This window comes from Pyrgilauda ruficollis, unplaced genomic scaffold (genome assembly GCF_017590135.1).
Source record: "Pyrgilauda ruficollis isolate IOZ18807 unplaced genomic scaffold, ASM1759013v1 scaffold1, whole genome shotgun sequence".
In the NCBI taxonomy this organism is placed as follows: Eukaryota; Metazoa; Chordata; class Aves; order Passeriformes; family Passeridae; genus Pyrgilauda; species Pyrgilauda ruficollis.
In genome coordinates this window covers 20,715,239-20,736,691 of record NW_024508100.1, presented here as the reverse complement: position 1 = coordinate 20,736,691, position 21,453 = coordinate 20,715,239, and the positions used below count along the sequence as shown (strand labels likewise).

The 21,453-nt window shown below is 38.4% G+C and overlaps 1 protein-coding gene across 2 annotated transcripts in view; it reads left to right on the top strand.

Moving 5' to 3' along the window:
• Positions 1 to 21,453, top strand: part of CORIN (corin, serine peptidase) — a 125,373-nt gene that overhangs the window by 45,458 nt on the left and 58,462 nt on the right. For both annotated transcript variants that reach the window (XM_041490601.1, XM_041490609.1), the window contains exon 5: positions 15,310 to 15,491. In XM_041490601.1, coding sequence (XP_041346535.1) covers positions 15,310 to 15,491 — 182 coding nt within the window. The remainder of the gene's footprint in view (positions 1 to 15,309; positions 15,492 to 21,453) is intronic.

Genomic DNA, 21,453 nt, shown 5'->3' with positions numbered 1-21,453 from the left:
GTATTAGGGCAATGCAAATTAGAAAGTATAATATGCTCCCAAGCTAAAATTCCAATGCATCTTGCATTTCTGTACATTTTTACTCACTATGCTTTTTTTCATGTCAGATATCTTTAAAAACAGAGTTCTTAAGTGGTTTATCTTCAGTTAGGGCTCAAAGAGTCCATTGGAGATCATGGCTTTTTATGCTGGATGCTGTACAAACATGCACTGAGGGGCAGCCTCCTGCCTCTGAAAGTTTATAGCCCACATGAAGAAAACAAGGAAAGGATAGGAAGAGGAAGTAATGCTGGCACATTAATTGCTGGGGAAGCCAAAACTGAGCAAGAAATTTGCAGTAGAGCAGAGAACTACTCTGTAACACTTATGGCCTGTATCTTTAGGCACAACGTTATTTTTCATCTTGATTAAACCCTGAAAATTAATTTCACTTGTTCATTCACTTTGCTTGTGATCTAAACCATAGTGAATATATGGCAAAACTCTGCCATAATTCAACCTATTTTTTCTTCCCTCCTTTAGATTAATTCTTAAGGGCAAGACAAGGCAATGAAGGGAAAATACTTTGATTTTCTAACTCTTTCTTGGAAAGGAGTTTCTCATGTAAATATCTATATACAACATATTTTATTGTGCTGTAGTCGCTATGCTACACACAGCAGTAGCCAGGTAAAGACTTGTAGAAAGCCAATGAGCTCAGAATAGGTCAGCATGGTTGGAATGGGAGAAATTAACTAATGAAAATTAGGTTAATACTAAATAGGTTCTAAGAAGCTGTAAATAGCTTGTGTGCAGTCAAATGTTCTTTGAAGAGCTGCTGATATGACTCACAGTGGCAAATTCGATTCTATGCTTTTTTCTGGTTGATTGTCTTAATCTTTTTTCTGTAATTAGTAAAAAGGAAAAACCAAATAGTATGATTTTCACTGTGGGCCTAAAATAGGATGAAATATGAGGTCCAAAAAACAAATCCAGAAATATGTGTGGTGTCTTTTATTAAAAGTTGTCAAGAGTTCAAAACAATTTCATTCATGGTCTGTTAGAAAATGGAAAGGAATCAATCTTCATAGAGTAATAGATATCTGTCATGTTTAGTATAATCTATGAATGAGACCAGTGGTGTGGTTATTTCCTTTTTCCTGTTTTTGTGAACTTCACTTGAAACTTATCCATGTTCTTTGTTTCTCCTGCTGACAGCGAAATGAATTATATTTTATCACAGTTATAACAGCTAAACTTATTAAAATAGTAAGTTGTTACTAAAAACCTAGATTTTAGAGTTAGTTGAGGCTTTTGAAGTGTTTAGGAGAAAAAGCTGACTGATCACATGGGTCTTTTTTACATAGCTAATGAGAATTTTTGTTTTACGGCTTTGAGCAGGAAGCTATCAGCATACATTTGAATCAATACCTATTACACAAAGTCCATAATGGGTTTAATTGTGTATGAATGATGTATGGATATGTATGAGTTTGTATAGGCAATCCTCCACAGGCATGCTTCAATTTTGTTTTAATCCGTTTGATTTTGGCAACAAAAGCAGGTAAATATGCCAAGACGAAGTAGCAGCTGCTAGGACCTCTGAGCAAATGATCTTGTAGGTAGTCTGAGACCCAGTTTTTATGCTTTGTATAGTGCACCTGTGTGGAGGTGTCAAATTATAGTTGCACAGGGAACTTTGCCATTCTGCAGCTTTTAAGAAATGTTTAAATTTTACACATTTATGAAGTTAGCTTCAGAGTAATTTTTGAAGGAAAGGTATTGAGAAACCCTCTTGGAAGGACATGTAGAATCCTCTCTCATAAACCTATCAGAGATGCTTTCATTGAAGTTGGTGGTATTTACTTTTAAATATTAAGCTACTGCACTGACAGTGACAATCACTTGGCAGGTCTCCAAGGAATTAGGTGGGACAATTTTCTCCTACCACTGTGTTGTCTGTTCATGTTCTTCTCATGACTCCATCCAGTGTTCTTCTCACCAGGGCCCAGGCACATGGAATGGAGGCTTCTTTCAGATGCTTATAAGTGGCTACCAGTTGTTTCCTGGGTTTGCAGTCCTGTCTTTCACATCCTGTGGGAGTTGCTGTATCCTCTTAATACACTTCCTTTTTGATGGTGCCTCTTTAGCCTAAGGAATTTAACATGACTCACTTAGGCTGTTCCAGATGTAGTTCTGGCAATAGTTGTTTGCCAAGGAGATACAGAAGTTTTGAATCTTCAATTCAAAATAAAGCAGAGGTGATGTTCAGTGGGTGATTTATACATAGAATGTTTGAAATCACGTCTTTTGTTTTAAATGTTGCCACGACTTGGATTGCAGCCCTTCAGAATCCAGCAGTCTAATTGTGTGACAAAAACCCACACTGTTGAAAAATCTGTCTTTGGATATAACTGAGTCATAATCCGGTCTTCAGTTTTTAAATCTGGGTATGGTCCCTTTAAGTGCAGTTGTGACTTGAACCACGCAACCTTGGAGGTCCAGCTAATGAAAAACATGTATAGTCAAATCCTGTCAAAAAAGGAACACACAAATTAGAGAGTGTGATAATGTTGCAAATGCTTGCCCACATAAATAGTGTTCTCTGCTAGTTATTTTTTTTGTGTCTTGTTATTGTTGATTTAAAGCATCCTCCTAAGGGAATTGATGTGTTACTGTTTAGCAGAAAAACTGAGGAATACAGAGGGTCTGTGTTATTTGAAAAAGCCCAGTACACCAAAACAAATTAATAACTTTTTCATTAATGTTTTCCTTTCTACCAGTTAATAACCTTCCAATAAATGTAATTTAACCACTAGTTATAATAATGATTTTATGGTGTAATTTTTTCATAAGCAAAATGTTGAGGATAGAGTTGCTAATAGCAGATACTCAAGATGTTGTGAGAAACATTTTGTAAGGCTTTATGCAATGTCAGTACTCAATGTCAGCTCCAGTCTACCATCAGATTGATAGCACACTAATTCAAGGTGAAGTAGAACTAATTTACAGCAACAAGAAAGTGAAATGGTTGAAAGGTGTAATGCATTGGGGACGGTTTCAAACTAGCAAAACTATCTGTTTAAGGTATCTGTAAAATAGCACTAGATAGTTCCTGTGTACTTCTGAAAGTGTTTATGTGCAGTAACAGATGTCATATGCAAATCAAGCCATGATTGAAAATTCATTGTTGAATTCATTGTTGAATGAATTTCTAAATGTAAGGAGACAGTGAATAAAATCAGGGTGACTTGAAATGGAAAATTGAATAGGTAATAGATACATAGATCAAAGCAAATCTACAATATGCCGATCCAGAAAGTGATAATATATTTGCAAAGAAAAAGGATCAAGAAGAAAATAAATCCTCAAGCCCCAATTCCTGCTCTAAGGAAAGATAATTTTTCAAAACCCAAAATTTTATTTCTGTTGTCCTATAACATGGTCTTCATGAGACATGAGTGAGGCTTTTGGTTAAGAAACAACTGGTTTACAATCTGACTTCAAAGAAGGGAATGCTCACATTTCTCTGAAGTATTGGAGCAGACTTTCTTGCCAAGACATAAATGAAGAAACAGCAGTCAAAAAATAACATTTCTATAGATACGCCTTTCTTCTCAGTGCAGCGTGTATTGTTCATAAATAATTTCATAGTTAATTAGTTATATTAATAATCTTGTCTAACTGTTATGCATACAGCAGAAAACAATGTGCTGATGAGAAGATTATGGTTTACACTGTCCCTGAGAACTCACACCATGAAGTCAAGATGTCATATTTGTCACCTTAGGAGCCACTACTGCTTTCTCCTAACCTGAAATAGTAGGAAGGTGACAAATACAAAGTTTGCTTTTGGAAGGAATGCTAGGGAAAACATTGATAATGGAGTGGCATGGGCCAAAATGCCTATATTTAGAGTTGAAAAACGTATCTTAGAGAACCCTTTCTCAAGATATGTAAGTCTTTGAGGGGAAAAAAACAAAGAAACAAGCACCCTTTACCTTTTTTTTTTTTTTTTTTTTTTTTTTAGTGCCTAAATAATGCCCTGAGAAAAAACAGAAGGAAAAAATGAGTTGCTTATGAAATAGCACTCTGTAATCACCAAAAGTGCTCAAATATTTAAGCATTGAAACTTCAAATTTTTTTGGGAAGTTGCTCTAATAAGTACTAAGCTCTTCCTCATGGCTGTTAGAAGAGGGAGATAAGGGAATTAGAAGAAAAAATGTCTTTACCTTAGGGGAACTTCTGTTTATAAAGTTTATGTACCTGTGGATATGCCTATGGAACTTAATCACCAATTCTAGCTTACACATCTGAAAAATCTTGGAGTCTCTGAAAGCATCTCTGTAACTGTCGTGGCTTGGCTGCTGTGGGTGGACCTAAAGGGTCCCGATAGCTAGGAATGGTATTGGATCTAGGTACAGGGCCTGAAGTTAATTCTGTGGTGCCAGTTGTTTTACACAGGTGCAGTGTTGGGAAGGACAAACCAGGGACAAAATATAGAGGAAAAGGACAGAGAGATAGGATGCTGGAAAGAATGTGTTTTCCACATTCAGAGAACTGTCCCTTCCCTGCCCACAAAGTGTTTAAAATTATTGGTGTGTATAATTTGTCAATAAGTCAACATAATGAAAGAGGGGATTAACTAAGAAATTAATAAAAAAGTTAGAAAATTAATATAGAAGTATAGGCAATGGCATCCTGCATGGGCCAGAATTATGTGTGTGGTCCAGTGTGTGTGAAGCCAGCCTTTGCTACAGCAGGCAGCATCAAAACTTCATGCAGTGTTTCACCCTCCCCGCTGATGTAACTTCAAAGTGTGTGTTGGGGGGAGTTATGGATGCACCAGAGTTAAAAGGTTATCCGATAGAGAAACATTTCTGAGAACAATCTGCGCATGGAAATGTCTTCTTGAAACTATATTTCACAATGCTGCGCAGAGAAGTTAAGGGAAGAAGGCAGAAAGGAAAATCAGGAGGGCTGGTTATTTTATTAATGAATATGTTATTGATTGATTGCCTTCAACCCTGTTCTTGCAATGATTTGCTGTGTGTATTATCTATTATTAGCTGGGGTTTATGGTTCCTAAGTTGGTATGTTAACTAGAGATCATAAGTCATTCTTCTGCACATGCAATATACTATTAATAACAATATATTATTTCTTAAAAATAAATACTGATTATTTAGGTAGGTGACATAATTTTTTACAACTACTCTTGAAATTAGCATGGCTTTTTGTTAATGTTGGTTTGCTAATTTAGAAAAACATGCTTTTTCACAAAATAAAATTTATTTAATTTAATAAATTGCAATAGTTGTCGGGTAGGAACTTTTGGTAAAACATTGCATTTTCATAAACATTTTGGGAGTATTAACACTGATCGTTTCCTATTTGACTGGTGTATCTGGGCTCACAACCAGAAACATACAGATGTGATTTTATCGTAGTTTGGCAGATAGAGCTCTTCTCTTAGATATGAGTACACCCTCTTGTGCAGCAATTAATAAACAAAATGGTTTCAGACTGAAGTGTGGTTAAAGAATTCTCAAAGAATTCCTATGCTTTTCAGCTCATGTTTAACTTCTTTTAGTGCCCATCTTATTAACAAATAGCTTGTAAACCATCTGCACTCAAAGCCTATTGAGGATTCAGTTAACCTCTCAGAAGTCTCTCTCCTGTGTCAGAAGTTGTTGTTGCTCTATTGGAGACCCCACGGGAAAGCACCAGGCTCTCAGGTGAGCAGGGCACTCAAACTAGAATCACAATGCAGGTGGGGAGGAGAGAAACTTCTGGAACTCTTCTGGCTCACATTAGGATGAGCATTACAGATGAATGAAACTCCTCAGGGCCACTCTCAGTTGGGTTTTGAGGATCTCTAAGGATGGAGGTTTTACAACCCTTCTGGAGAACATGTTCCAGACTACTCTTTCACCATAGATAATGATACATAAAATGCTAGTGGTGCTGAAAGAATCAGTATTATCCTATTCTCTTGCTCGTTATTCCCCATCTCACCCATGTCTTTTCCGTGTCCTGTCAAGAGTATTTAGTCAGCTCCATGACAGATTGGATTTGGAAACTGATCTGAATTAAATTAGGAGTGACTGATGCTGTCCCTTGTGTAACAGCATGAAGTGCCATGCTGGCACAAAGAAGTAGGGAAGAGAGGTGGGGAGAGGTTTTGAAGCAGGCTGATGTGGGGATAGGACAGCTTCTTAAAATTGATGACATCTGCTTCTGCCAGATTTGTTTGTGAAACAATTTTAATGTGAACTTGAAGCAGCATGATAATGGCTTACAATGATTTTCTACTTGACAGACAAGATCCTTGAATGTCAAGGAATGAGTGAGAAGTGTGTCTGATTCTTTAGGATTCCTGGTAAGATGCGGCTTAGAAAGTTTTGACTTGTGTTGATTCTTGAGGTCTTCCTTTTGGCAATGCTCTGAAGTGCACAGGGAAACATGAGTTCTGGAAAACTGCATTAAATGAAGGTACCTCTCACAGTCATCTGTGGAAATGGAAGGCAGTTCTTTAGGTACAATATTATTTTGGGTGTATTTATTATCCTGAAGATACAAATACTTTGAGTACCTGTGCAATGTATAATTTACTTCCAGTTAGTCCAGAATTCCTGTAGCAATGCTGTGATTGAAATACTGGTGTGTAGTTCAGAGGACTTCCGTTTCACTGTGCCAGCTTCTCTTTCCCAAGTGTGAATTCTGTTTGCTAAAATCAAAAGATCTTGTAACCTGGATTTTCAGGCATTTTTGGAGTTTGTTTTGTTCTTTAAAAGAAATTCCTGTAGAGTAAACAAAATACACAGTGTGTTCATAATTTGCATAATAAATGCTAGGTAAGATTTTTCAGAAATTTGACTTCATTTAGGAGTCATTTTGGCAGATAGTACAAGATTGTAAAAATACCATGTAGTTGTAGCAGTATTCTTAATAATACTTATTAAAACTGATTCATGGCTGAACTAAAGCTCTAATGAATTAATTTAGTGCCTCTCTCCCATGTTCAGTGTTGTCTTTGAATCAAGTGATGGGATCAGTAAGAGAAATCTGGAATGGCTGATTGCTTCAGTCAGGACAGATCATCCCAACTGATGATGGTCGTTGTACAAAACACACTGAAATTTTTGGATAGATATTTTTCTTTTCAATGCTACATTGTAATATTTATGTTTCTGCTGTACGGTGTATACTTTAGGGGTTCTAATTGTTGGGGTATTATAAGCTCAACTTGTGATGTATTTTGCTGTCATGGAAAATGATGAGGAGTCAGAGGGGATTTCTGAATTTGTTTCTTGCTGATTCACAGAATCATACAATATCCTGAGTTGGAAGCTACCCACAAGGATCATCAAAGTCCAACTCCTGGCCCTGCACAGGACCATCTCCAAGAGTCACACCATGTGCCTGAGAGAATTGTCCAAGTGCTTCTTGAACTCTGTCAGCCGGTTGCTCTGACCACTTCCCTGGGGAGCCTGTTCCAGTGCCCAAACACGCTCTGGGGCAAGAACCTTTTCTTGATACACAACCTAAACCTCCCCTGACTCAGGTTCATGGTGTTTCCTGGAGTCCTGTCACTGGTCACAAACTTGAAGAGATCAGCATCTGCCACTCCACTTCCCCTCATGAGGAAGTTGCAGACTGTGATGAGGTCTCCTCCTCTCATTCTCCTCGACTCCACGCTGAACAGACCAAGTGTCCTCAGTCTCTTCTCATATGGGTTCCCCTCTAGACCCTTCATCATCTTTATTGCCCTCCTTTGGAAGCTCTTCAACAGTTTAATATCTGTTTTACATTGTGGCACCCAAAACTGCCCCCAAGGACTTGAGGTGAGGCTGCCCCCACTCAGAGCAGAGCAGGACAATCCCCTCCCTTGCCCAGATGGTGATGTTGTGCCTGATGCACCCCAGGACAGGGGTGGCCCTCCTGGTTGCCACAGCACACTGCTGACTCAGGTGTGACTCCTTATTTTGTTCAAAATAGTTTATCTGGGTTTTGTCTTCAAAATAAATTATTGCACTGACAAAAAGTTCTAACTTGCATTGTAGAGGCTGTATGTGTCCATCCTTAAGGATTTCAACACAGTTTGGCTGCATTGTCTGAAGAGCATTTCTAAGCCTGAAAGAGATGTTAAATAACAGCAGTTGATGTAGAAGATGTAAAATTCAACAGCAGCTGCTGCTTCCTTTAGTCATTTTTGGATGGATAAGAAAAGTCTTTTTATTTTAATTGTGTATTTGAATTTGTTCCCAGTTCCACTTTCACTGGAATAAGGAATGTGTATTTCCCCCCTGTCTGAATAGCTTTCAGAGTTCTGTGTGAGCTCTTTGTTAGGTATGGTACTCTTGGATAGCAGATGTGTTCTAAGACTTTTGCAGGTATAACTCTTTAGCTGTCTCCTTCCTGTTGCCATAAGATATGGCAGCTATTAAGGAGTAGTTAATTTGAACTATCATTTTAAGTGAAAAAAAAAAATAAAATCGGTGTGGACCCACAGAAGAGATTCTAGTCCAGCTTTTTCATCGAATTTGGTTTTGCCACTTTTCTGTTCTCATAGCCTTTAAACAGATTGTTTTTCCATGCTGCAGGCAATCCATTCAGTATCTCCATCTTTTTTCATTCTCATTGTATAAGCCAGGCTTTTTTCAATCTCTTGGAAAGGGCATTCCTCTTGTGGCTCATCTGTAGTTGCCTAGCTTCATGACAGCAAATGGGGTATTCGTGGGTGTATGAGTTAGAACTGGCCTTCTGCACTATCTGTAAATCCTTATGCCGAGTCCCTGTAGGGCAGATGAGTGGACATTTACCTGAAGTTCAGCCCGTTCATGCAAGGCCTTGATCTTGTCTAAACAGCTGCAACCATTATTCAGGCTCCCACCCTTGGGAAACTGAGCTGCTATGCCTTGCCAGGTTCACCTCTGAGGCCTTTTTTCTCCTTTAAGATGTTCCATGTTTCTCACACTGTGGGTCCTATACTTTTACAGGTAATTTTGCATCTTTATGCTTACACAAAGAAACCTGTTTTGACAAAACACTACATACATTTAAGCTAAAAACTAGGTGGGAGGTAATACTCTGCTTTGAGTGTTACAAAGTGTTACATGGAATTGAGGTGACATCTTTCAGTGTTGTTATATGGATTCAATACAATTTTGTTGAGTGAAATAACTACAAAAATCTAAAATAATCTTGTTTTCTTTTCAGATTTTATTATGTCAAGAAGCAAATTTCAGATTTCAATGCCTATCTAGAGACAAAATAGAAATTCAAACTTTCAAATGAACTTGCAAGTTAAGACATGAAAACCAAACAAGAAAAGATAAAATACATAATTTTCTTGATTATGTGGAACATTAGCAGCCGATTTGTTTATAAATCCATGAATCAAGATGACATATTGAGTTTGTCATATGTTTAAAGACATATTTATGAGTTTGTCTCATAAAACTGTTGGTGACTGTGCTGCTCTCCATATTTGAGTACCGTAAGGGGGTACTGAGAAAGATTTCACAAGAATGGTCACTCTAGCAAACTGTAATCCTGGGTGTGTGTGTTTGCTCTGCTACAGAAACTTCTTTTTATGACATTTATATTCTCTGGAGGTCATTATTGTTAGAATATCATGAAAAGTATTAAAGACAATTAGAACACACAAAGGCTGGTATGTGAGCTAATCACTTCAATTTGTTTGATTTCAGTGCTGTAGAAATGAAGGGTAAACCTCAGTTTTCTTCTTCCCATAATTTCATGATGTTTCAGTTTGTCCTTGCATTCATCCTCCCTGCCCTAGCAATCTCTCACAATTGTAATACCAGTTTATTTATTTTGCCTCAGGCCTGAGATCTATCACCATTCTTAGCATGTGTGCCTGTGTGTGAATGTTACAACAAAATGTCCTACAGTTGTTTTTAATTTGTCTCAGTACCTGAATACAGCTTATTGTGTGGCCGCAAAAAAAGTTATCCTGAAACAACAGAAGGGATGAAACTGGGGAATGAACAGTAATGAGAACCAGCAGTAGTTGAAAATGTTCATCAGTCTGCCTGCAGTCAGGTTGTCTCTTGAACCACAAATGTGACCTTTAGCAATGCAGCCACCACTTGTGTTCTCAGAGTGATCTTCGTGCTGCGTTTTCAGCTCTGGCATAACAATTTGGTTGTAAGCCTTTTGCAAATGATTTACCCTCTCTTGTTTTAACCTGTAAAACTGCAATAATTAATTTCTCAACAGGGCTTGTCTATAGCGGTGCTTTTACCAGTGGAGATACTGTTGTGAAGACACAAAGAAATACCACAGATAATAATGTGCACTAGATATATTATTGTATTTACCAGGTTGCATGGGGAGCTTCTGCAGGATGGTTAATTTTTAATTTTATTTAATTTAATGCTTTTGTCAGCTCAAGCAATTTCTACTTCTCCCTCTCATAACATCTTATTCTGTCTTTGCCTGTATCCTTTTGGAGGGTCCAGTCAATTGCCAGATGAGAAAAAGGTGCTTTTCTTTGCATCACATTACTCTTCAGTTGAATGAGTTGTTTGACCTCTTACTTACAGCCTAAAAACAGCTTTTACAAGCAGCAAAACTGAAAGTAGCACGGAACCACATCCAGGCATTTGGGAACCAAGCTGCATACAGTGCTGCTGCTTCCAGGAAAGACATGCCCTCAATGTCTGCTGAGGATGGGAGTCAGACCTTTAGCTAACTTGAATCTTGAGCTAACCTTAGAAAATGTGGTAAATTCTGCAGCAAGAGGAAAACAGTCACCATGAGGATCTTCCCTCTCCTTACTGCTTCTTGGAGTATTATTTCTTTGATATCTTCTAGTACTCAAAACAACACTTAAGAAACGGAGTCTACTGAGGATCTCTGTGCATGGTAATGTGATTGCAAAGAAGAGAAGGAGTAAATTCTGAAAAAAATTTGTCTAAAAATGTAAAATATCTCCAAGTTATAACTGGGAGTCAGACCTTTAGCTAACTTCAATCTTGAGCTTTACCAAAATGTGGTAAATTCTGCAGCAAGAGGAAAACAGTCACCATGAGGATCTTCCCTCTCCTTACTGCTTCTTGGAGTATTATTTCTTTGATATCTTCTAGTACTCAAAACAACACTTAAGAAACGGAGTCTACTGAGGATCTCTGTGCATGGTAATGTGATTGCAAAGAAGAGAAGGAGTAAATTCTGAAAAAAATTTGTCTAAAAATGTAAAATATCTCCAAGTTATAAGGAGTAGGTCCCTGTAGGATTGTAATCAGGTAATCTGAGTTCCAACGTAAGTGAACGCTAGGTGATCATCATGACAAGGAAGTCAGATCTTCTGCTTTCAGGCGGTATTTAATCTCATTGGAAACTTAAAATCACTTAACAGAGTGATTTGAATATATACTGTTTTGAATATATGTGCTTCAATGAGTATTTAATACAAAACTTCTGATAGCTTCTTCAAAGTTGCCTTATGCTAATTTAAATCCCTTACATATTCTCTCTACCTTTAATATTTTTTTAAAATAAATGATAAAGAAGATTCCTATTTTTTTATTCCGTACATTTCTTAATATTGGTATTTCTGTGCAGCTGAATTTACTGAAGTGTGGGTTTGGAGTCTGGGGAAACCAACCACAGAGATAAAAATATGTCATATTTTCTTTCGTTCATCAAATTCCAATTTCAGGAGGTTTTCTATTAATATCCTGAAGAGCAGAATCATATGCTAATATGTTGCAACCTGCTTCTGTGCCTGCCACTGGTGCCAAATCAATTATGGTAAGACTGCCATAGACCTGCCAGTTTATTTTTAAAATGATTGGTCTCTGAGTAGCTGTAAATAAGACTAATCAAGATAAAGACTATTAATAATATTTTCATCCTCCAGAAAATTAAGCGATAAGTTCATACTAAACTTGATCATTATCCAGAAATATTTAATTTATGGGGCACACATGACTCAACATTGAAAGTGGGCCAAATATTGCAGTAATCGCCAGATAATCCCATGTTTTCTGATTTGTCAGAGCTTCTCTAGGGACTACAAATTCTACTTGGTTTTTAGATCACCATGTAGTTGTCTTTTAAAAGACCAGTAATTTCCAAATTACCAGTCCATGTGCCAATTCTGTTACGAAATTCCAACTGTTCTGTGCATGTCTGTGGTAGGTTAACCCTGGCTGGTCACCAGGTGCTCTCCCAAGCTGCTCTGTTACTCCCCTCCTCAGCTGGACCGCGGAGAGAAAATAGAACAAGTCTCACGGATTGAGATACGGACAAGGAGAGACCACTCGCCAGCTACTGTCATAGGCAAACAGACTCAACGTGGGGAAAGTAATTTAATTCACTGCCAATCAAATCAGAGCAGGGCAATGAGAAAAGAAACCCCAAATCTAAAAACACCTTCCTCACATCCCTCTCTTCTTCCTGATTTTGGTCATGAATTCCCTGCCTGCTGTCCCCTCAGGGGTGCTGGGGGATGGCAAGTGTGGGCTGCGGTCAGTTCATCAGACATTGTCACTGACACTCCTTCCTTCTCAGGACAAGGACTCCTCACACTCTTCCTCTGCTCCACCATGGGGTCCCTCCTCTGGGACACAGTCCTCCATGAACTTCTCCATTGTGGGTCCTTACCATGGGGTCCTGTTCTTCATGAACTGTTCCAGCGTGGGTCCCTCCCACAGTGTGCAGTCCTTCAGGAACTGGCTGCTGCGGCGTGGGTTCACCACAGGGTCACAAGTTCTGCCAGCAAACCTGCTCCTGTAGGGGGTCCCACAGGGTCACAGCTTCCTTTGGGCATCCACCTGTTCCAGAGTGGGGTCCTCCAGGGCCTGCACTCTTGCCTCTCCTGCTGCACTGACCTTGGTATCTACAGAGTTGTTTCTCTCCCATATTCTCACTCCTTTATCCTGGCTGCGGTTGCCTTGCACAGATTTTTTTCCCTGCCTCCTTAAATATTGCAGAGGCACAACAGCCATCAGTGATGGGCTCAGCTTTGGCCAGTGGTGCGTCTGTCTTGCATCTGACTGGAGTTGGCTCTGTCAGACACAGGAGAAACTTCTGGCAGCTTGTCACAGGAGCCACCCCTGTATCCCTCCCACTACAAGAACTTTGCCATGCAAATCCAATACCATACAAATAAACAAGGTGAACTTTTTGTATTTTTGGGTTTTTCCTGATACAGATGTAAAAAAATTCAATGTGCAGATAGATCTTCTGAAAAAAATTACTCCTGACATTTTTAGAAGCTTTTTAACAATTATGTGTAAGTATAACTCTGCATAGTTATATTTTAATATAACTTTTTAATATTATTTTTTAAATTTTGATTTAAATGAATGTTCAGTATGTTGAAAGACCTTTGGAAACAAGGAAACATACAGATGGAAATTTGCTATAGTTACATTTTAAGATATTGACATACACATACTACTATTGCCTGGTTGCTAAATGTCAGGCTATAGCTGAGGTGTGGTGCTTTGAAAGTTAATGATTTAGGTATGGGTCAGGAAAAAACAGAGATCATATGTATGAAACTTTGTCTGAGAGTCCTCAAGAACTCTTGATGTTTTGTTTGTTTATTTGTTGGGATTTTTTTCAAATAGCATTCCCATTGGTAGAAATCAATCATGTGTACAGTTAATTAACTGTGATAAGTAGATCTCTGTCAGAGGCCTGTTACATTCAAGTAATGCCCCTACTAACACTTTTTTTGAGAACAAAAAATAAATTTAGCAGAATGTAATGCCTTCAGATTACTACTTGTGATCATCAGGTGTGCTCCATGGCACCAGTAAATGAGGTAGAATCACTGCTTACAATACTTTGCACTGTAATACAGTTTTGTAGCATATTTTGTGCTTTTGTAAAAAAATGAACAGAAAGTTAAATTAAGCATGTCAGATTGAATAAAATACAGGATTATCACCAACAAGTCAAATCAATACTCCATTTTAGCTTTGTGACATCTTATTTCTTACAGATATTTTGAAACTCAAGTGCCTTCTGTAATAAGTAGCAGCATTTCTTTTGGCATTTTTCTGTAGTAGGGAGCCTCTGTCAAACCAGAAGTGTTATTAGTATATTAGCTAAGAAGGAAAAACTTAAAAATGTCTGGAGACAGTCACTTGCCCTGTCAAATCCCATTTACTTAAGGAGTTTCTCAGGCTCCAGACAGGAGGCAGTGATGGCTGCTCAAGAGTTCTTGTGCCCTTTCTTTCTCTCCATATAGAATAGGTCTGTAAAAAGCAGAAGAGTGTTTCAACATCTTTATCTGAAGAGCCTTTACAAGTCAGAGGAACTTAGTTTGCCAGTACAATGTGCAGAACTAATAAGTGACAACTCTTCTGTCCTCAGATGAAACCATTCTTGGTTTTCTACACAGCCATATAGGTGATCTTTGGTGCAAAAATTTTCTGTCTTTCAACAGATCACAATAAAAAAAATGTGGTGGTGAAAAGGGCTGTTTTAGGAGATACATTGTTCTTTACAGGCAACAATAATCTGCCACCCAGGAAGCTGAAAGAGACAATTTTAGAGATAAATTCCTTGACTTGTTTCTGAGATAAGTTCAGTACTGCAGCATGTGAAGTGCATTGTGTAAAAGTCCTTAGCATTACCTGGAGAATGTACCTCTAAAAACACCTTTTCTAAAAAAGTGGTTCCACCCAGAGTATGTAATGAACTCAGCAAAAACGCTGGCAGCACACTTGTCTTTTTAGATACTAAGCAGAGAAAGACAACCATACTGACTTCAGAATACTTACGCAAGTGAATATTTTGCTTTACATCAATCTCGTAGTTAACATTGTGGTGAGGCAGCTCTGGCAGCTTTTTAATTTATTTCTTGTGGTTGCTGCCATGTCACACAGTTGCTAAAAGTACTATGTTATTCTTTGTTACTGTAAAATGAAACACTAAGTTGGTAAATTTTTGGGTACTGTAGAATTCTTCAGTTCAGGCCACTTACTTGTGACTGAATATGGAATTCTAGCCATGGTTTTGAGATGGGCAGGTACAACTGAGAGTCAGATGTAAAGAGAAAGATACCTGTGGTGTACCAGGAAAAACATCGTTCTGTGGCATTGTGAGTGGTTATGAATAAAGCAAAATTTCATTTGCTAAAGCCTAAGAGGTTCTGCAGTAATTTAGACATAAACTGCAAGAAAGCTGGGTTGAAAATTTAATTACTGTAAGGGTATGAGTGTAGCTCTGTAGAGCGCAAAATTTTTCAAAAGCACTTATTTTTTGCTCTTTCTAAAAAGTTTTCACAACCTGCTAAAGTAATAATAATTTTTAATTTTGCTCTCTGCCTCTTTTCTTTAGTCGAGGCCTCTTGCCCTGCAGGACGTTTTGTGAGGCAGCAAAAGAAGGCTGTGAACCAGTGTTGGGTATGGTGAATGCTTCTTGGCCAGACTTCTTGAAGTGCTCTCAATTCCAGAACAAAACTGAGAATGACACCACTACAAGGGTATGCTTCTCACCACACCAAGAAAAAGGAAAGCAGTGTATGTTTCCATTCTTAACTGTTACACTGTGTTTATGAGTTTTCATTTAATAATTTATTTTCTTCCTGTGTAGGAAAAGCTCTGGGGTGAAAGTATTATTTATTGTTCCATCTTATTACTGTAACAAAGTCTGGTTGTCATTTGATTATAGTTTGCAGTGCTTTAATTGTTCAGGCTTATTTTTTCCAGACTTGTGTTGATTTAAGGCCTTTTTATTTTACATCAAAAATTCTGAGCTGTTTCAGGGAAAGAAGGTTGGAGGAAAGTAATATGACATGCTGACTTTTTGTTTGCTAGCCCTAATAAATACAGGTTTGTTATTTGGAGTAGAAACCTGATACACAGGCCAAATTTCAAGTGTGTCTCCTTTTTCCTTGCTGTAAAAATGAGCCCAAAACTGATCAAGAGGTAAAAAAAGCATGGTCTTTATATGCCCACACATAAAGTCATAGAATCATTTTTTATCTCAAAAAAGATATTGGAGGTCATCCAGTCCAGCTGTTAACTCAGCAGTGCCAAATCCACCACTAAACCATGTCCCTAAGTGTCATGTCTGTGCATCTTTTAGATACCTGCAGGGATGATGACTACACCACTTACCTGGGAAGTCTGTTCCAATGACTGACCAGCCTTCCCATGAAGATTTTTTTTCCTAATATCCAATCTGAACCTCTCCTGGTTCTCCTTGAGGCTTTTTTCTCCTGTCATATTGCTTGTTCCGTGGGGGAAGACACTGCCACCTTTATACAACCTCCTTTCTGGCAGTTGTAAGAGAGTGATCAGGTCTCCCCTGAGCATTTTTTTCCACAGGCCAAATAACCCCAGATCCCTCACCACTCCTCATAAAATTTGCGCTCTGTAGACCCTTCCCCAGCTCTGTTGCCCTTCTCTAGACATGCTCCTCCAGCACCAAAATGTCTTTCTTGTACTGCAGGGCCAAAGTAAACACAGGATTCCAGCTGTGGCTTCACCAGTGCCAAGTACAGCTGGGGGCAGTCACTGCCCTGCTCCTGCTGGCCACACAATTGCTGACACAGGCCAGGGTGCCACTGGCCCTCTTGGCCACCTGGGCACTGCTGGCTCATGTTCAGCCAGCTGTAGACCAGCATTCCCTGCTCATTTTCCACTGGGCAGCTTTTCAGCCAGTCTCTAAAAACAAGGCATTTCCATCTCCTCAGAGGTGCTGCTGTGTTCTCTAGATCCAAATCTAGAGGTGAGATCACACCTGAGAGCAGTGAGCCTGACTTTTTTCTCACTGACCCCATTGCTGGAGTTCTCTTGCTGGCATCTGAGACTTTGCTGTTGATAGGCACTCTGTGAGATGAAGAGACTGAGGCTTGTACAGTCTATCTGTGGATTCTAGCCTTGTTAATGACTTCCGTGTGACAACAAACAAGAAGAAATGGTATGATGAAAACTGTTTTTCAATTTTTTAATTAAAAACTCATGAGAATTTATTCTTTAAAACTACCTTAAAAGATCAGGGAGCTTATACATAGTTTCTTTGAATGTTAGTTGATGGTACAATTAGAATAGATTATGTATCCTGGGCTACCTCCTTGCAGTTCCTGAGTATACATAATGATTTAGCCTAAAATTGTTAGACCAAGTCTTTTACCAGTTGGATTGTCTCCAGCTCTAAAGGCATATTTTTGAAGACTCATGAAGTAAAGGAGGCTGTTGTCCATACCTACCTTCATCTGTGGGAAATTTGTACTGGCTGAGATAGGGAAAGACCCAAAGCAATGTGTCTTGTTAAAGTTGAATGATTCCCAGTTAAATTGAACACTGTCCACAAATTTTTATTATAGAGTCCTGTGGAATTTTGTTGCTGTAGTGAAAGCTGCTGGGACCAGTGTCTTGACTGTATGATAAAAATATATGATACGTATGCTGAAAAAATTAGGTCTAATGGATCTCTCCAAATTGAAACAGTAAGCAAGTAAATATAAAATGTATATTTTTTTTTTTCCGTGCCTCAAATTCCCTATGTAAAGTGGGACTAAAAGCTCCTTTTAGCTCACAGGGTTGCTGTAACCATTGTTTGTTACACCTTGTCAGAGTGTTCAAAAGCCCCACCAAATCTAGAGAGCTGAGTTTAGATTAAGCCAGAAGAGATTTTGTCAATTAAAAAACTTTCAAGTTTCAGAATAGCCTCTGGCTAAAATAATATATTAAGTACTGCTAGAGCAGGAGCTGTTAGGAATAGTGTCTGGTTAATGATTATTCCATAATGTGTATGGCAGGATTGGTATTCATCTGGTAGTGAACTGCAGAAATGACAGGTAAGTACACACTGGAAGCTTGCTTTTTCTCACCTGGGGAAAAAATGTAGAGCCAATTGTGAGATTTTCTGCTCCTACCTGACAGACTGTGGAGTCCCTTATTGTCCTACTTCTTGTCAGTTCTGACATCCTGTTGTATAAAACAAAGGGGGGTTTTAAAATCAAATTTTTCATTGTGCCTGATGCTTGGATATGAATGGTTTTCATGTAGAATGGGAGACTAATTGAGCTGTCTTCCAGGACCTGCAGGGAGCCTACAAGAAAGATGGAGACTGACTCTTTACCTGTAGTAATGGAACAAGGGGGAAAGGCTTCAAACTGAGAGTAGGTTTAGATTAGATATTAGGAAGAAAATCTTTACTGTGAGGGTGGTGAGGCACTGGAACAGGTTGCCCACAGAGGCTGTGGGTGCCGCATCCCTGGAAGTGTTCAAGCCAGGTTGGATGGGGCTCTGAGAAACCTGGTCTAGTGAAAGGTGTGCCTTACTATGGCAGAGGGGTCAGAATAAGATGATTTTTAAGGTCCCTTCTGACCCAAGCCCTTCTACCATTCTATGATTCTATGACTAGGAGAATATTTTGACCTTTATTTTTATTTAAAAGAATGGTTCTAGTGTGATTCCTCTGTGACTGAAAAAGGTAAGAATTTGGGTTCACTAATCTGCTTCTCCTACAGAAATAACCATACTGTTCATGAATATTTATTTCTGCAGTTTGTATATTTGAGAGAATTTACTTCTCTGACCACTGTAGAACCAACAGCTGAGGCTGAGTCTCTGCTCTAATCCCTTTTCATCTAGTGCTCAGCAAAAACTGCTTTTCACACTCTTCTCAGTCTCCAGTTCCTGGAAATTTCAAGAGCATGTCCTCGGTTTATGACTGTTTGTTTCTCAACTCTGTGGTTTCTTTTGGGGTTTGGTGCCTCCAGGTTACATGCAGGGAATTGTTCCCTGCCCACATATGCCTTGCATATAATTTGTTTTGTGTCACGTATTTCTCTTTTGCATCTTTAGTTATATCCTGTGTTTATCAAAATTAAGGTCTGACTACTGTGACTACTTGTTTCACAGATTCTTGTAGTGTCACCCAATCCCAAACAAAGGTTTCTCTTGATTTCTCTTGTTTATTTTTGTCTGAATTTGGCTAAAAACTCCATATCCTCCACATTTTCTGAATTTAAGATTATCACTCCTCCAAAAAATCCTTGAATGCCATAGTTCCAAGCCCTGTTGGAGAAAATATGCTTGAGTCATGTTGTAGTTGGAATCCAGAGCATTTGTCCTGGGAGCAGTTAACAATTCTCCTGAAAAATATTTATTGGTTAGAATTATCTTGAGGATACATATTGGTCAGTGTGTCATGGCTAATTATCTCTTTGTCTAAAATTTAGCTCCACGGGCTAATAGAGTGTACAATACCACTGTGGGGAATCTATTACGAAATGCATCCCTGATGTGAACACAGATGTACTGATTGTACTGAAAATCCAAGCCATGCCATTATAGTAAAAACATCTGAATGTAAAATGACTGAGTCATTCATTCTCTGAGTCACTGAGAAAAATATGCAGGTCTGAAGGCTGATGTCCTTCAGATTGATACCTGTTTACACAAGTGACAAGTGAATACTCAGTAGATGAGGAAATCAGCTACCCTAATAATAGTTGTAAGAATTTAAATTTTGAGATTTAAGATAGGTGGTTGAACTGGTTTCACAGGTTTAATGAGCTATGATCATGTAAGGGAGCGAGCAGGAGGCATTATCAGTCATTCACTCCACATGTAACCAGTTCTGGGGGGAAGAAATCATAGAAACCTTCCTGAGGGCTGTTATTCTTATCCCTACTCACAGAAAAATTTCAGCTCTGCTTTTCTCTCTCTCTCAACTGACACTGTTTATAATGTTATTTTGTTAGCTTTGACCAGCCAGCATAACTGTTGGTGTTAAACCCATATCAGAAGAAAACCCAGTAGCTTGAATGAGAAGTAAAGTAACACAATAATCTGCTTTAGATTAATGTAGAGCACTCAAAAGAGCCCTGAAGTTATTTTCCTGTTAATTTGAATTGTAAGATGCTTTCAAAAGCAGCAGTGAATCTAATGCTTCTAATGTTTATACAACAAAACTATGTAAATTACAGTATAGTGTCACATTCACATTTTCTGAAAAATCCCTGCACCCAGAATTTTTCTCATGCGAAGCTGAGAAGCCTCAGGGGAAAAGGGAAACAATTCTTATCTCATTTGCTTCTCCTGTGTTGTGCTCACATGTGGAATTTATTTGGGGATTGTTTTATTAGTTTCTGGTGTGAATTGTTTTGACTCAATGGCCAATCAGTGCCAAGCTGTGTTGGGACTCTGGAGAGAGTCACGAGTTTTCACTATTAGCCTTTTAGCATTCTCTAAGTATCCTTTCTGTATTCTTTAGTATAGTATAGTTTAGTATTCTTTAATATAATATAGTATCATAAAATAATAAATTAGCCTTCTGAGAACATGGAGTCAGATTCATCATTCCTTCCTTCGTCAGGGATCCCTGCAAATACAACAGTATAGAGTTATGAGACATTGTTCACTTTTGTATTTTTGCTGAAGAGACATTATGAATGAATGTCTGTTTCTGCTAAAGAAGTAGTGCACAAGATTGTAATGAGATTTTGGGCTGGAAGGGACCTTAAAAATCATCTTATTCCGACCCCTCTGCCATAGTAAGGCACACCTTTCACTAGACCAGGTTTCTCAGAGCCCCATCCAACCTGGCTTGAACACTTCCAGGGATGGGGCACCCACAGCCTCTGTGGGCAACCTGTTCCAGTGCCTCACCACCCTCACAGTAAAGATTTTCTTCCTAATATCTAATCTATATCTACTCTCTTTCAGTTTGAAGCCTTTCCCCCTTGTTCCATTACTACATGTTCTTTTTCCTCTCCATCTTTCTTGTAGGTTCCATGGAGGTATTAGAAGGCTGCATTAGGTCACCCCTAGCTTCATTCAAACTGGTATTAATTAAGATAATTGTTTTTGAGGAATTACTCTGAGTAGAGAATTTGAATACCTGATTGCAGCAGGTATTTATTTTTCTGTAGGCAATATAATTATATACATCCAGTAGATAATTGTTCTGAGAAGAAGATTGTAAAATCAGGATGATAGTATCTTTGTTTGTGTCCTTGCATTTAGTTAATGGAGTGAAAAGGAGAGAGAGATGATTTGTGTATGTGTAACATTGCTGCTTAACAGCTGCAAAACCCGCAATAGTGGAATAATTTTTTGAGGAAAACAAAATGTTTTTCGTCGTGTTTCATTTGAAGAAACATGCACGGTTGCTTAAACTATTTCCTCCACCAAGTCACTCTTTAATTCTATTGATCCTGCATTATATTCTGTTATTTTCTCTGGTTTTTATTCTCCTATTCTGCCTGTGTTCCTGTTTTTTGCCTTTTTCTTTTCCAGCTTGGAGTTTTTTATGTGGTCTTTTTAGGCCACATCATTGAGTGAAAGAAAAAGGACTTTTGTCTTTTTCCTCCCACAGGATTTTGCATCCTAAGGAAATAGAGAAATGAACAATTACCTGGGGATAAGGAGTCACCAGCTTTTCTAATTCCATGATTGTGATCATAGTATCAAAACTTTCTAGAATTGACAGCAACAGATGCATACACTGTACTGTAGGGTACAT